We start from the raw sequence: 16369 nt of genomic DNA on the forward strand, positions 1-16369 counted from the left end.
ACACATCGACGAATAATATTTGATTAATCCATATTAAGCAAATGTTAATGACGTGTTTCCACTTTCAAAGTTAAAAGTAATGTGTGTGGGTTTTTTTGTTTTGTTTGTTTGTCATTTTTTAAAATTGAAGTTGATTCCGATTCTTGTGATTTTACCCGGAATTACCGCTCGAACCAACGGGCGAGGTTGCTTCCTGGTTTAGAAGAAAACGGGAAAGGAAAACATGACACTTAAAGCAAATAGGTGTTATTACTAGGGGCGACAGCAAGACTCGCAATGTCTTTTAATGTTTGGAAATGTATATTCTTCATTCTCGCTTTCTCAGGACTAATAGTACTGCTGCGCAACTTCACTTATGGAGAGGTGAGACAAGTTCTGTATAAAAGTAGTGATATTTCATGCTGCAGTTGAAGAGTACGCGGTATGAATACTAGGCTTGAACACCCTGGCAAAGTAAATTTTACTTACTGCATTTTCATTTCAATGCACAATCAATGGCGATCCTCGCCTGGATAGTGTACAGTGCCCACCATTGGCGGAGTTTTGACTTTTGTAGCAAGGGGGCAAAACCAGTGGCGCCACGGCCACCCCTATAAATTGGTTGGCCACCCCGCTTGCCAGTATATTGTTAGAATGTTGTAGCATCAGTTATGCATTTCTTCCCAAATGAATGCATTTATTTTGTTTAGTTAAATTAGGGCTGTCAAATTTATCACGTTAACAGGCGCTAATTCATTTTTTAAAATTAATCACGTGAAAAAATTTATCGCAATTAACACATTCGCGGTACGACTCATTCACGCATTGCCGCAAACAGCCTACAATGGCGCCGTTTTACTTATGTACAGAAATAAGAAGCGGAGTGGAGTAGATACAATCATTCATTGGGGCGTGCTTTTAATTGGCAAAATCTCTCCCACAGCAACTATAAATATTGTGGGAAGCGAGGTGGGGGGAGTCGATCTTTTTCTTTACAGCCTGTAGTGTACCCAACGCAGAGAAGATGTAGCATTTGCAGCCACCACACATAGTCGTGGTTGCACCACTTCCCATCATGCATTTGGGCAGAACAGTTAGGTCGCTAGAGTATCATTTACTGAAAGCTCAACAAATACACTAGATGGCAATATTTAGTCACAATATACAAACTCACATTTATCCTCTAAGAATTACAAGTCTTTCTATCTGTGGATCCCTTTCACAGAAAGAATGTTAATAAAGTTAATGCCATCTTGTGGATTTATTGTTATAATAAACAAATACAGTACTTACACCCCTATGTAAACTTTCTGGAGGCGCTACTGGGCAAAACACGTCGATGACCCCGAAACACGGTGTTAGAAATAAAATTAACTTACAAGATATATTAGGGCAGTGGTTCTTAACCTTGCTAAAGGTACCGAACCCCACAAGTTATACATGTGGATTCAGCAAACCCTTCAGAATTAGATAATAAAGCTTTTTTTTTTTTTTTTTTTTTTTTTTCAAATTTAAAACCGATATATCTTAGCTAGCAAGCTAATAATTTAGCAAATTCGCGTTCAAAATTCTTATTTTGACAGCATGTTTTATAAACGGGTCAAAATTTGAATCCACACTGCCCGTTGGTCTGTTGTATTCCCTCATACCAAGTGTGAGTCAACCTTCCACTGAGCAAACCAGTTCCTCCTCCCATCAGATCGAGGACTAGCAGTTAAAAGAAATGGATTAAGCCTGTAAATTGGGAGTAAACAGAGAGTAAACCAGTCCAAAATCAGGTCTAAAAAGCCACTTTGCCTAGGTTTAATCAGCGTACGAAAATAGGGCTCTGCTTTTTTTTTTTTTGCCTTTGCCGAACCCCTTAGACTTACTAACCGAACCCTTTGGGTTCGATCGAACCCAGGTTAAGAACCATTGTATTAGGGTGACCATATTTTGATTTCCCAAAAAAGAGGACACTCGACCCAGCCTCGAGATACTTGAATTTTACTCTAAGTTCACTCAAAGAGGCCTATATCACTTTACTAGTTTTATGAAAATATATATATTAAAAAAAACAATATAATGCAGACCCATGGAAATGTAGTCCAGTTAATACACACACAATAGGCTATGTGCCAACTAAACATTTTTATTAATTACCATCACGACAATTGCCATTGAAAAATTGCTATACCCACTCAATTTTTATTCTCATTCAATGTTCTAGATTGCATGCAAACAATAACCGAAATAAACTGAAACTATTCAACCAGCATGTTTCCAAACACAGCAGTTCAAAACTACATTTTCCATCATGCCTAGCGCTGCTTAGCTCACTGATAGCTACCCTATTAGCGAGTACCGGGAGCCGAGGCAAAATCAGACTTTGCTATAAAAGTTTACAATCATCTACAGCGCAACGATGCGACACCAAACTCGATTTTACAGATCATGCCAGTACAAAGCTCAGACAGAAGTCAACAGTTGCCATTATATACGTATTTTACCGTTAAAAAAACTCAACTGGGCAGGCACTCTGGGAACATGTAGCAACAGTACCGTAGCATTCTGTGCAAAGTGTCAAATTTAACAGATGCTAATGGTTAAGAAATATTCCTCTTCAATTTTGAATTTCCTCTTATTAACATACAGTGCTGCTCGAAAGTTTGTGAACCCCACAGCGATGGTCAGATTTTTTGTAAAAAAAAACTAAAATAACCTTATTAAATGTTAAGTTATACCCAAATCCACAATACTGACATTCCAAATAATGGACTGAAACAAAAGAAATAGTTATATTGTCATTCTTTATTTAACAAAAGTGGTTGATTTAAGAAAAACTCAGATATCATGTGTGCAAAAGTATGTGAACCCCTTCAGTTAATAGGATATTGCGCCTCCTTTTGCAGAGATACCTCAACCAAACGGTTTCTGTAGTGACTAATCAGCCTCTCACATCTACTTTGGGGGATTTTTGCCCATTCATCCTTGCAGAACGCAGTCAGTTGAGAGAGGTTTGATGGGCGTCTGGCATGAACTGCTCGCTTCAGGTCCCGCCACAGCATTTCAATGGGATTTAGGTCAGGACTTTGACTGGGCCAGTCCAGAACACGAATCTTCTTCTTTTTCAGCCATTCCTTGGTTGTATTGCTGGAATGCTTTGGATCATTATCATGTTGCATGATCCACCTTCTGCCAAGCTTTAACTTCAAAACAGATGGCGTCAGGTTATGTTCTAGGATTTGACAATATTCCTCAGAATTCATGATTCCCTGGACTATGTGGAGTTGTCCAGGTCCTGAGGATGAAAAGCAAGCCCAGATCTTGACATTCCCACCTCCATGCTTCACTGTTGGGAGAAGGTTCTTTTGGTGGTATGCAGTGTTGACTTTTCGCCAGACATGGCGGTTTTGGTTGTGACCAAACAGTTCAATTTTGCACCTACATCAGTTGATGAAAACTCTTTTTAATTTAGTCTCGACAACACAACTGTTAAAAAAACAAAAAAAAAACTACTGAATTGATTGATTAGGAAATCAGGTTGAAATAATAGAAAATTCCAAAATGTTGAGGGGGTTCACAAACTTTTGAGCAGCACTGTAGATGACAGAACCCTGGTGCATAAAAAGAAACACAGATACTTAGAATATAATACTAATTCAATATACTATTAAAACAAATACACGAATGAAGAACAACTAATACAAGACTAATACAATATACTGCATCTATAGGTACACATATAACCTAATATATAACAGAAGACACATGATCGACATTAACATGAGATAAACTTACAGAAAGGTGTATGGAGCAAGGTCATAGTTTTGTATAGGGACTGTAGGGACATAACACTAGCAACTTTTCAGGATCCTCAAATTGTCCCCACCAACTTTAAAGCAACCGTATTTGCTTTATATAACGAGTTCAGTCATATAGGTAATTTAGATTGTCTTCCCATATGTTGTAAGAAATTGGAATAGAATTGACCCTACTTTTATTAAGTGAATTATTGTCATTTGCTGAATGTGCAACTTTTTTCCTCTCAAATGCACGTTTGATTGGCTGATGACTAAGACTTGCATTTACTGTATTTTCCGCTTTATAAGGCTCATCGGAATATAAGGTGCACCTTCAATGAATGGCCTAGTTTAAAACAGTTTTCATATATAGGGCGCACTGCATTATAAGGCGCAGTAGTAGTAGTTGTTGGGTTGGGCGTTAAAGGCACTGTCATGCCATGATCAACTAATATTGATACATATATAAGGCGCATCGGATTATAAGGCGCACTACCAGCTTTAGAGAAATTTAGAGGCTTTTAGGTACGCCTTATAATGCAAAAAGAACCAGTATTTAAAATGTATTTTTTACATTATTTAAAAAAATATATATATTTGCAGTCTATACAGACATTTTTTCAGATAACCATACATTAATCATAATCAAGGTAAAAAAATTTCATTTTTTGTCGAGTTTGGCTGTGTTTGTGGAAAAAAGCAGTAATGTTTTACCTGAAATGAAGGCTCCATTTTTATTTATATTTATTTATATATATATATATATATATATATATATATATATATATATATATATATATATATATATATATATATATATACCCTGATTAAGAATCATTTTTAATTATATTTGTTTTTATTTAAACAGACAATGTTGAGTGGTCTTAAGACAAATGTTTATTTTTTGCATTCCTGGATAATTAAGAGATTACTAAGTTTGTATTTACTGTGTACATTAATATAATTTATGTTCAGTTATTGCAAAATTCCTTATTTTGAATTAATATACAGTAAAGGAAAGTTAATTAAATTATATTTTCGACCACCAGGGGGGCTATTAACCTCCGTGTATGGTGCCCACTCATGTCCACTCATGTTAATTTGCATACCGGGTACCGATGAGAAACTTTATAAGCAGAAACTGAAAATATGTAGTGCTGTATAAAGGTAACATGTAGGAATTGAAATGGGTCTATTCATTGACAGACTGAACAGTCAAGTGAGAGTTAGACAGTAGGTTGGCTGAGAGGCTGCATGTGTTACAGCTCCGATCATCCAGCGAATGGCAGCCAGATCGAATTAGCAGCCATTACCATTACTATCTATATGTGAACTTACAAAGCTCACCTTGGCAGCGCATCTCTGTGGCGTCACTGCTTTAGCTTTTTGCTAGTTTTGCCGGATGCCGCAATCAAGGTATTAAAATGGCGTGTAGTATTGAGCTAAAATATGTCAAATACGTAATAATAGGTACTAAGGAGTCAGTGAGTTACAATGATCCATAGTCAAAAAAATCACCAATATTGAGTAACTTTTCATCTCTTCAGAGTTGGAAGTACCGAATATTGTCCAACCTTCAGAACCAGATCCAGTCATCAAACCTCTCTGGAAACCTCCAAATGTTTTACTACAATTCCCCCTTCTGTCAACATCTGGGCCAGTCATTGTCCCCTGTGGAAGAGCTTGAAAACCAGGACTTGTTTAACTCCGTTGACTGGCCCCACTCAAAATTTGGCTCCAGACCACACAACCTGTCCCAGACAAGTGACCCAGCACACAGCTTTTTTACAATTGTGCCCTCCAAAAAAGACAAAAGTTGGTACGTGGGTGACCAGTTGGAAGTGCTGGTCCATATGCACGACTTCGAAGGCCAACCCAAGAGATACGGCGGCGATTTATTGTTGACTCGGTTGCATTCTCCAAAATACAGGGCTGGAGTGGCCGGGCAGGTGCTGGATCACAAAAATGGACTATATTCAGCTTATTTCTCACTGCTCTGGGAGGGCTCGGCTCAGGTGGAGGTCATGATGGTGCACTCAAGTGAAGCTGTTGCTGTGCTGGACCAGCTGACTGATAAAAAGCCCGATCGGGCGATCTTTGTCAGCCTCTTTCGTCGAGACCTTAATACTTCTGAGACGACAGTGTGCAATATTTGCCTGCCACAACACCAGGGGCCACTGTGCAACTACACAGACCTTCACTCTGGTGAGCCGTGGTACTGCTACAAGCCGAAAATGCTTGGCTGCGACACCAGAATCAACCATGCCAAGGGAGGCTACCTTAAAAACGTCATCACCACAGAGGAAGCTTTGCTCTTTCAGAGGTTTGTAGGCACAATAATTTTTCTATGTGGATACTCAGTCATTCAAATTATAGTAATCCACAAAGGGTGAATCAAAGAACCTGAACTGTTGTTTGTTTGAATACGAATTCTAAGTTGTACGTGTGTAATCATCATATCTGTTGTTTGCACGCCTTGTGGGAAAACAGTCTTTAGGGGATAGATGTCATTACATTGTTTTAGGCAGATAAGTGATGCCTAATACCTTTCCTGTGTTTTGTGGTGGCTTTGTCAAACTAATCAGATAACTGTAGATGGCGTCTTTATATCCTCTCTTAAATCAATTCTGTAGTAAGTTGGACGTTGTTGGCCTATAACAGTGTACAGAACGACTGTCTAAAAAATGTGGTTTAACTGGATTTGACATCACTACAGCTTTCTGAAAAGTTATTGCAACGTAACTGACTGTTCTGAAGAACCAATCACATCATAAGTAAGAAGACTTTTTTTTCTCGATATTGGATCAGGACTCGATATTGGCAGAATCTCAAAATTAGATGAATCAGATTTGGACTGAGGAACAAAAATATGCGATTGGGACATGCCTAGTAAAGAATATCTTGCTTAGCACTGCAAGACTGTTCTCCCGGTATTTGAGGACACAGCTCCTCATTGGCCTCTCGAGCCCGAACGAAAGTAACCGTGCAATCAGATTCGTTTATTTGCGTGTCGTGTTCTTAACGAGCAATGTGACTCTTGCGCATCAGAATTCGTCTCCACAACAACACAGATGGCGAACGCGAGAGCCAAGAATATGTTCCATTCCGCGGTAAATTCAGTTATAAATGACCGAAAACACATCGAGTCGCTAAAACAAACAGTCTGTCTCTCGCTAGCCATGTTGAATAAACTTCTCCGTTCTCCTTGAATGTTTACGTCCTCGCGCAATAGTTTCTTGTCGCTTTAACAACGTCACATCCTCCCGTCGCTGATTGATCCACTTCGCTTTCTGTTCGCTGTGGCTTGCTCCACCCTTGGAATGAGATCCGCAGAACGATCGCCAGACTATCGCTGGAACAGCGGTGAGTCTGGAGTTCCAGGCAAAAGAAAATGCACGTGACCCCTACTTGAAAATAATTGCCCAGATCTGGTTTCGAGAATGTGGCTGATACGGTTTGACTCATTCAGTTTATTGTGTTTGTAAAACTCTTTTTAGGCTTGTACAAATATCCCTGCCTGTTGTATATCATTTTGGGTAATCATGTTGCAATCTTTGTGATCCATTTATTTGACATCAGCGACGTGAACATCAAAGTTCATATCCACTCTTCTTCAATGAACACCATCAACGTACTGCCTTCGAGGAAAGGTACTGCGGACTTTCAGACTAATGCCTCAGTTTTTCGGGAGTTTGCTTTTTACACACATGATTATGTGTTTTGTCAATGCAGAAAACAGCAATGAAAAGCTGGACCATGTGAAGCTGGCAACATCTGGGTACTACTACCAGGACTTGTGGAGGCCATTATTAGGTGGCATCACCATGCGTCAGTTTGACAAGGTGTCCAGCTCTCGGTGCTTGAGCAACAAGTTAGTCTACATGTATGGTGACTCCACGATGCGTCAGTGGTACGAGTATCTTGTACGTTTGGTTCCAGGTACGTGCTTGAATACGATTCATGTTATGTAGCAATATTTAGATAAGTCAATACACATACTAAAAAAATATTAAACAATAGGTAGTAATTCAGATTGTTTAACGTGCAGTATTGAACTTGGCGTATTCAATCAGCCTGCTATGCGTGTTTTTGGGGTGTGGAAGGAAAGCGGAGTAACTCGAGAAAACCCTCGCTGGCTTAGTGCCGCCCACTTTCAAATATCATGTAAAACAATTAATGTTTTTTCAATCGTACAATGGGAAGAATTTTGATTGGATGAAAAATGAAATGCTCCAATAAATGGAAATTTCTTCCACCTGATAAAATATTCTGTCGTTTGCACACCTAAATATTCATTATTTGCAAAACGTAATATAACCCTTTTTATTGTTTCTATAATTCACATATACAGTGCCCTCCATAATTATTGGCACCCCTGGTTAAGATGTGTTTTTTAGCTTCTAATAATTTGTTTTAAATTCAAATAATATGGGACCTTAATGGAAAAAAAAGAGGAAAATCCAACCTTCAATGCAAGTGCATTTATTCAGTGGGGAAAAAAATCCCACATAAAGAAATAATTATTTGACATCAAATAATGTGTGTCACAATTATTATCACCCCTGGTGTACAACCCCCTTTTGCCAACAAAACAAGGTCTGAGGACTGAGATGGACATGGGAGGAGCTTGATTTTGTGTCTGTTGAACCATTTCTGTGTAGATTTGGCCACATGTTTAGGGTCATTGTCTTGCTGAAAGACCCATCTTCAGCTTTCGGGCAACAGATTTTGATTTAAAATGTCCTGGTATTTCAAAGCATTCATGATGCCATGCACACTAACAAGGTTCCCAGGGCCTTTGGAAGCAAAACAGCCCCACAGCATCACTGACCCCATACTTCACAGTGGGTATGAGGTGCTTTTCAGCATGCGCATCTTTCCTGGCAACGCCAGACCCACTTAGAGTGTTTGGTTCTAAAAAGCTCAATCTTGGTCTCATCTGAGGGACCGTGTGCTTTGGTCAGATGAGACCAAGATTGAGCTTTTTGGAACCAAACACTCTAAGTAGGTCTCATCTGACCAAAGCACACTTTCCCTGGCTTCAACTGGGACCGTGTGCTTTGGTCAGATGAGACCAAGATTGATATAGGTATTATTATATAATTATATTATATGACATCATATTATTAATTTTATTTTATTTACTTTTGTTCCGTGAAGAATTCAGAAAGGGTTATTTGATTGTGGCTTTCTGAAAAACAATACATTTTTACATTTAGGCACTCCTGCAATCGTCACACCTTTTCTGTTACAAACTGACCCCGGCCCCTCATCAGAGAAGGGAAATGTTATGTGGCCCTCACAGGAAAAAGTTTGGGGACCCCTGGGTCACACAATGTGAATTTTAAAGGGTTCTTGGGACGATTGGCCCTAGCCTAATTCTTTACCCTAAACATAACTAGACACAGAGGTATTGCGGATATTGCAATAACTAGATAGTAACCTTTGCTATGTGTGGAAGTCATTTAATGTTGGAATCAACCGTTAAAGTTTTTAAAATTGCTCCCGTTATTGTATTAGTTCCCTTCTGTCTACTTTCGACATGTGTAAGTTTTAAAACTGTTTCATCATTTAAAGATAAATAGATTTAAGTCAAGATTTTGCTGATTTAGGAGAATTTTAGATAAAGAGTTACTTAGGTTCGCTAGGACGGTTCTCTATACCAGAGCCTTCCTGAGAAGTCTAATGCTTTCAGATGGTGGCTGTTTACTAACGCATCTAGTTCTTTATACATGTTGCTAATGCGGCCGTGTCTGTCATTTGCATCTAGTTCTATGTAGGGCTGCAGCTATCGAATATTTTAGTAATCGAGTAATCGACTGAAAATTCTATCGATTAATCGAGTAATCGAATAAAACATTTTATTTTTTTTTTAGGTAAAGAGCAATTATACATATACATGAGAAAAAAAGACATTTAATCCAATATTGAACCACTTTCAGTCAATCAATGTCTTTATTTTCGATGTACATTGTTGAAAACAGCCAACAATTGCATTTAAAATGTGACTAGAAAAAAAAATTCACTGCTTTCACTCAGAAAATGTCTAGACCTTATATATATATATAAAGAAAAAAAAAGAAACATTACTTACCTAAAAATTTAATTACGCTTGATAACACACATCACTTGAGAGCTACGTGTTTTTCCCACGTGTTTCAATTTAGTTTCCATTTGTGTCAAGCTATTTTTAAGTTAAGTTTTAAGTTAGTCTAAACTGTAAGTACTGGTAGGATTTTGAGTTTTTGCAGTGTTCAAAATAAATGTATGATACCTGCTGTATTGGAGCACATTTATTCAGCAATGACTACTGAGCTAAAACTGACAGTTAGCTTTATTATGTTTTAATTTTACACCCTCATCACTCTACAGCGCTGTGTTTTTACAGAATAAATAAAGCCTGTATGTAAGACACGTTAGCCACGCATCGACAGCGGTCATAACAGAAACCTAGCCCTCCGAGGGGCCAACGTTACATGAGCATGTGACAGTAACGTTATATTTATTAGCGATGAGAAGTCTACTGCTTAAAGATGGCGGCTGTTTACTAACACTGCCCAGACGCGGCCGAGTCTGTCATTTCGCATCTAGTCCTAAATGAGACGCATCGGACACTACCTGCTACCAAACTAGCATCATGCGGCCGTAGTTTTTAGCAACGTCAGCGTAGTTTGTAGCGGCTGTCGGCTGCGGTAAGTTTTTTTTTTTTTTTAATTGCTTCTTCCTCTACGCACGTCACGTCAGCGCGTTGTCCCGCATTTAAAGTAGTCCGGGCAAAATTGAGCTAGCAAAATTAAACGATTCCTCAAAGTGAATAAAATTACTCGGATCAGTTTTTAAACTCGAGTTACTCGGGTTGCTCGAGTATTCGTTTCAGCTCTAATAATATGTGATATCTACCGTTGCATCATGTGGGCATAGTATGTAGGCTATCGGCTACAGTCAGGTATTATTGGAGCCACCTAGCATCGCATTTCCAACGGCGTCACAACTTCCTTGCCTCCTTCCCACTCCTGCTCTGCTCTCTCGTCTCCGTGAGTCCATCTCTCTCAGACTTTTCTCGCGTCATTCAACCAACATAGTAACGCACGCCTTTCCCGCCTCAGTAACGGTAACTGCGTTGCCAAAATGAGAGAAAAGTAATTAATTACTCACCACTGAAAAAAATAAAGCTGTTAGTAACGCTGTTATATTCTAACACTGTTATTAACAACACTGTTCCAAGGTCAGAAGTCAGATGAAGCCAGGTCATGTGGAAGCAAGACAGTTTTTTTTGTCCAGCAGCAGCAGCAACAGCAGAACATAGAATATCTTCTTTTTGTTTTCATTCAAAAGTTCAAAAACAAAGTCTTGTCGTTGACGTCTGTGTCAAGACTCATCGTTTGCCTGGCTTCAAGGTGCTTGTTTGGAATATTGCCGCAATACTTTCTTTTCGCGCTTTTGACCATGTCAAAATGATCATATGCTCCAGACTAATTGTTTCCTCTTTTGTTCTGGCCTACAGAGATGAAGGAATTCAACCTGCACACTCCTGCCAAAGCAGGGCCCCTTATGGCAGTAGAGAGCAATAACAACATTATGATGCACTATCGCTCCCATGGGCCACCTATCTTATACACCCCTGTCGCAGTCAGCGAGTTGCATTACATCGCAAACGAGCTGGATGGCCTGAGTGGTGGTCCCAACACAGTGGTGGCAATCAGCATCTGGGCTCATTTCACCACCTTCCCCATGGAGGTGTACATACGTCGTCTCAGGAATATCCGGAAGGCTGTGGTGCGACTCTTGGACCGGGCGCCAGGAACGTTGGTGGTGGTCCGTACGCCCAACCCTAGGGAGCTGGGGCAAGACAAAAGTCTGTACCACAGCGACTGGTTTTCACTGCATCAAAACGTTGTGCTGCGCAGCATGTTCAAGGATATTAATGTATTGCTAGTGGACGCATGGCAGATGTGCGTGGCACACCACGAACCTCACAACATACACCCTCCCAAGGCTATTGTCAAGAACATGGTTAACATGATGTTGTCCTATATTTGTCGTGACGGAACAAGAAAAAATTGATGATTGAACTTGGACGTATGGGAAGAGGCATTTCGAAAAATGCAATTTTGGGAGATTAAAAAATAAAATGCCACAATATGAAAATGTCACAAAACTGGGTTTCATCAGCTTTATGTACGTATTTTTCTATATTGTACAATTTGAAATATATAGTATTGGTAAATATGTTTTCCATTATGTATGATTACAATAAAAAATTAACCTAAACAAGCTTTTTATGATGTTTTGCAAATGACATTTTGAGTTTAACTATGGAGTTGGAATCATGCCAAAACTAAAAAGAAAATAAGCGTGCTTTGCAAATGAAAAGTGTCATTCAATAAAAGACAATGGTGGGCTCTGCAAATAAAAACAATCATTGAAAAGAGAAATAAGTGCAGTTTGCAAATGAAATGTGTGATTCAAAAAAGAAAAAAGTTTGGTTTGCAAATAACAACAATCACTCGGTACTTTCTCTTGCGGAATATAATGCTTTGTCTTGCGTATCAAACTGTTTTCTTTTTTCACTCAGCCTAGACCAGGGGTTGGCAACTCCAAACGTTAAAAGAGCTATATTGGACGATAAAACAAATATGTCTGGAGCCGCAAAAAATTAAAAGGCTTATAACGAAGGCAACACAAGCTATATGTACACTGCTGGCCAAAAGTATTGGCACCCCTGCAATTCTGTCAGATAATACTCAATTTCTTCCAGAAAATGATTGCAATTACAAAGGCTTTGGAAGTGATATCTTCATTTATTTTGCTTGCAATGAAGAAACACAAAAGAGAATGAAAAAAAATTAAATCATTATCATTTTACACAAAAATCCAAAAATATGCCGGACAAAAGTATTGGCAGCCTTTGAAAAATGATGAGATGCTTCTCTAATTTGTGTAATTAACAGCACCTGTTACTTACCTGTGGCACATAACAGGTGGTGGCAATAACTAAATCGCCACTTGCAGCCAATTAAAATGGATTGAAGTTGACTCAACCTCTGCCCTGTGTCCTTGTGTTTACAACATTGAGCATGGAGAAAAGAAAGAAGACCAAAGAACTGTCTGAGGACTTGAGAAGCAAAATTGTGAGGAATTATGGCCAATCTCAAGGCTACAAGTCCATCTCCAAAGACCTGAATGTTCCTCTGTCTACTGTGCGCAGTGTCATCAATAAGGGTAAAGTGTGGCTAACCTCCCGAGATGTGGACGGAAAAGAAAAATTGACGAGAGATTTCAACAAAGGATTGTGCGGATAAATAACCTCGACTAACATCCAAACAGGTTCAAGCTGTCCTGCAGTCCGATGGTACAACAGTGTCAACCCGTACTATCCGTCGACATCTGAATGAAAAGGGACTCTATGGTAGGATAGCCAGAAAGACCCCACTTCTGACCCAGAGACATAAAAAAGCCAGGCTGGAGTTTGCCAAAACTTACATGAGAAGCCAAAAACGTTTTAGAAGAAGGTTCTCTGGTCAGATGAGACAAAAGTAGAGCTTTTTGGGTAAAAGGCATAAACATAGAGTTTACAGGGGAAAAAAACAAAGCCTTTAAAGAAAAGAACACTGTCCCCACAGTCAAACATGGCAGAGGTTCCCTGATGTTTAGGGTTGCTTTGCTGCTTCTGGCACTGGACTGCTTGACTGTGTCCATGGTATTATGACGTCTGAAGACTACAAACAAATTTTGCAGCATAATGTAGGGCCCAGTTTGAGAAAGCTAGGTCTCCCTCAGAGGTCATGGGTCTTCTAGAAGTACAATGACCCAAAACACACTTGAAAAAGCACTAGAATATTGTTTGAGAGAAAGCACTGGAGACTTCTAAAGTGGCCAGCAATGAGTCCAGACCTGAATCCCATAGAACACCTGTGGAGAGATCTGAAAATGGCAGTTTGGAGAAGGCACCCTTCAAATCTCAGAGACCTGGAGCAGTTAGCCAAAGAAGAATGTTCTAAAATTCCAGCAGAGCATTGTAAGAAACTCATTGATGGATACCGGAAGCGGTTGTTCACAGTTATTTTGTCTAAAGGTTGTGCTACCAAGTATTAGGCGGAGGGTGCTAATACTTATGTCCGGCCAATTTTTGGAATTTTGTGTAAAATAATAATGATTTTTTTCCCCCATTCTCTTTTGTTTGCAAATTAAAACTCAATCTTTTGTGAATGATTGTTTTATTTGCAAACCACACATTTCATTTGCAAACTACACTTATTTCTCTTTTGAATTATTTGTACTTACAAACCACCCCTTTTTCTTTTTTGAATGACACTTTTCATTTGCAAACCACACTTTTTAACTTTGGCATGATTCTAACTCCATACTTTTCTCTGTCATCAACACAAATTGCATGAATTGTTTGTTTGTTTTTATGTTGGATATTGTGTATTTTCCTTGCTGGTTCTGTCAGAGTCCATCAAGACAAGACTCTGAGAACTGTAGGTGGTGCTGAAGTGAGGACAAGACACAATTGCTCTGATGAACTATTATTTTAAACACTAATTTAAACACCGATGGCTGGATGGAGCCCTGGTGGCCATTATTCTTGCTTCATACTTTTATGCCATTGGCGCAGGGCCGGCCCAGCCTATACGCAGACTATGCAGCTGCTTAGGGCCCCTGACCACTAGGGGGGCCCCAATCTGGCAATTGTTTAATTTCTATTCTATTTTGTTTACTCCAGTTTGCTTTATTTGACTTTTGTGAGTTTTGAGACTTGATTACAAGCTTAAAAAAATAAAAGTTCTTCCTTAACTTCTTTCTTCCCTCTTTTAGAAAAAGGTTTGGCGCTATCTGCTGTAAGTACTGAGAATCATTTGGGGTGAGAAGTTTGAAGTATGCAGTGCAACAAAATCTGATTAATATACAAAATATGGACGTATGGGTTGGACTGCATGTATGGGTTTCACAGTACACTGTGACAAAATGGTGGGCCAAAAATATGGGCCCCTTTGCATTATTTTGCTTAGGGCCCCCAAATGGCCTGGGCCAGCCCTGCATTGGCGTAGTCACCTGCCACTCAAACATGCCAGAAGTAGCGTTGAAGTTGAATCTCTGTGTCAAAATGATTCAATCGAAAAAAGTGCCTTCAAAACTTTTTCCACTTCAAAAAAAAAAGTGCGTTCAAAACTTTTTCCACTTTAAAAAAAAGTTTAAAACTTTTTGCTTTTCAAAAAAAGTTACACTTCAATAAAAAAATATATATATAATATATATATATATTCTCAAAAAAATATATTTTTGCAAATGATTTTTTTCTTTGATTAAAAATAGCTTTTTGATTAAAGCAACTTTTATTGCGATTGAATGATTTAGACACAAATGTCCTCCCCATAATATGGTTCAAACACAAAAAGGATTGCTTCAATAAAAGAAAACAGTTTGAATGAAAAATAGTGTTCAAATGCGAATTTCTGCGTCTCAAATATTTTTTCACATTTACGATTGAATTTTTTTAATTTTTGATTGAAGTGATTTTTCTTTTGAAAATATATATTTTTTTGTTTGAAGCAACTTATTTTTTGATTGAATAATAAAGACACAAATGTCCTAGCCAAAATGTGGTCCAAACGCAAAATTACATGACTTCAATCAAAAACATTGTTTCAGTCAAAAAAAAAAAAAACTTGACTTAAATAAAAAAAATAATAAATTCAAAGAAAAATTGTTTTCAAATTTTTTTTTGAGTTTCAAATTTATTTTTGCATTCAAACACATTTTTTTTTTGATTGAAGTGACTTTTTCTTCGATTGAAAATATATATTTTGATTGAAGCAACTTTTTATTTGAATGAATCAACTTTTTTTTTTTGATTGAATAATAAAGACACAAATCTACCTCCATACCACCCCCAGTCTTTCAAAAACAGTCTGACAAAACTGAACATAATGGAATTTTTACAGTCTGAAATAACTTGATATTTGTTGTCTCCGCCATTTTTTTTTTTTCTTCCTGGGCAGTCAGCATCATTATTGTAGCAGTTTCACAATTGTTGAATGAATCTCATCTCCTTTCATTTTTGTTATCTAATTTCCCTAATATTGTGAAAAAGTATTTACTGTTTCACTCTCTCTAGCTATTGTAGGTATTCTATATTGTCAGTCATCGGTCACATGAAGAATAATTATCACTAGGGTTGTTCTGATCATGTTTTTTTGCTCCCGATAAGATCCTGATAGTTTTAGTTAGAATATCTGCCGATCCCGATATTTCCCGATCCGATTGCTTTTTTTTTTTGCTCCCGATTCAATTCCAATCATTCCCGATAATTTTTCCTGATCATATACATTTTGGCAATGCATTAAGAAAAAAATGAATAAAACTATATATATATATATATATATATATATATATATATATATATATATATATACATACAGAGAGAGAGAGAGAGAGAGAGAGAGAGAGAGAGAGAGAGAGAGAGAGAGAGAGAGAATATATACATTCAACATACAGTACATAAGTACTGTATTTGTTTATTATGACAATAAATCCTCAAGATGGCGTTTACATTATTAAGATTCTTTCTGTGAGAGGGATACATGGATAGAAAGATTTGTCATTCT

The 16369-nt window shown here is 38.1% G+C and overlaps 2 protein-coding genes across 3 annotated transcripts in view; one reads left to right on the top strand and one right to left on the bottom strand.

The window, feature by feature from the left end:
* fbxl15 (F-box and leucine-rich repeat protein 15) overlaps positions 1 to 512 on the bottom strand; it is a 38797-nt gene extending 38285 nt beyond the window's left edge. Inside the window, exon 1 of the mRNA XM_057825513.1 lies at positions 469 to 512. The gene's annotated coding sequence lies outside the window, so the exon portion shown is untranslated. The remainder of the gene's footprint in view (positions 1 to 468) is intronic.
* Positions 81 to 14510, top strand: LOC130909255 (NXPE family member 3-like). Of its 2 annotated transcripts, XM_057825501.1 has the most exons (6): positions 81 to 363; positions 5309 to 6084; positions 7341 to 7411; positions 7494 to 7700; positions 10987 to 11158; positions 11266 to 11470. In XM_057825501.1, exons 1-6 carry the CDS (start codon positions 277 to 279, stop codon positions 11330 to 11332), a joined length of 1380 nt encoding a protein of 459 aa, XP_057681484.1. In that variant the 5' UTR covers positions 81 to 276; the 3' UTR covers positions 11333 to 11470. The 2 variants fall into 2 exon arrangements, with proteins under 2 accessions (XP_057681484.1, XP_057681483.1); XM_057825500.1 differs by lacking the exon at positions 10987 to 11158 and having other exon boundaries at positions 11266 to 14510.
* The last annotated feature ends 1859 nt before the right edge of the window (positions 14511 to 16369 follow it).

This window comes from Corythoichthys intestinalis, chromosome 21, assembly GCF_030265065.1.
Source record: "Corythoichthys intestinalis isolate RoL2023-P3 chromosome 21, ASM3026506v1, whole genome shotgun sequence".
Classification (NCBI taxonomy): domain Eukaryota; kingdom Metazoa; phylum Chordata; class Actinopteri; order Syngnathiformes; family Syngnathidae; genus Corythoichthys; species Corythoichthys intestinalis.

Bases quoted from the DNA above. Each gene is read 5' to 3' on its own strand.
- LOC130909255 (XM_057825500.1), top strand. From the start codon at position 277: ATGTCTTTTAATGTTTGGAAATGTATATTCTTCATTCTCGCTTTCTCA. The intron at 7,412-7,493 runs GTACTGCGGACT...TTGTCAATGCAG, and splicing joins CGTACTGCCTTCGAGGAAAG to AAAACAGCAATGAAAAGCTG. The intron at 7,701-11,265 runs GTACGTGCTTGA...TCTGGCCTACAG, and splicing joins TCTTGTACGTTTGGTTCCAG to AGATGAAGGAATTCAACCTG.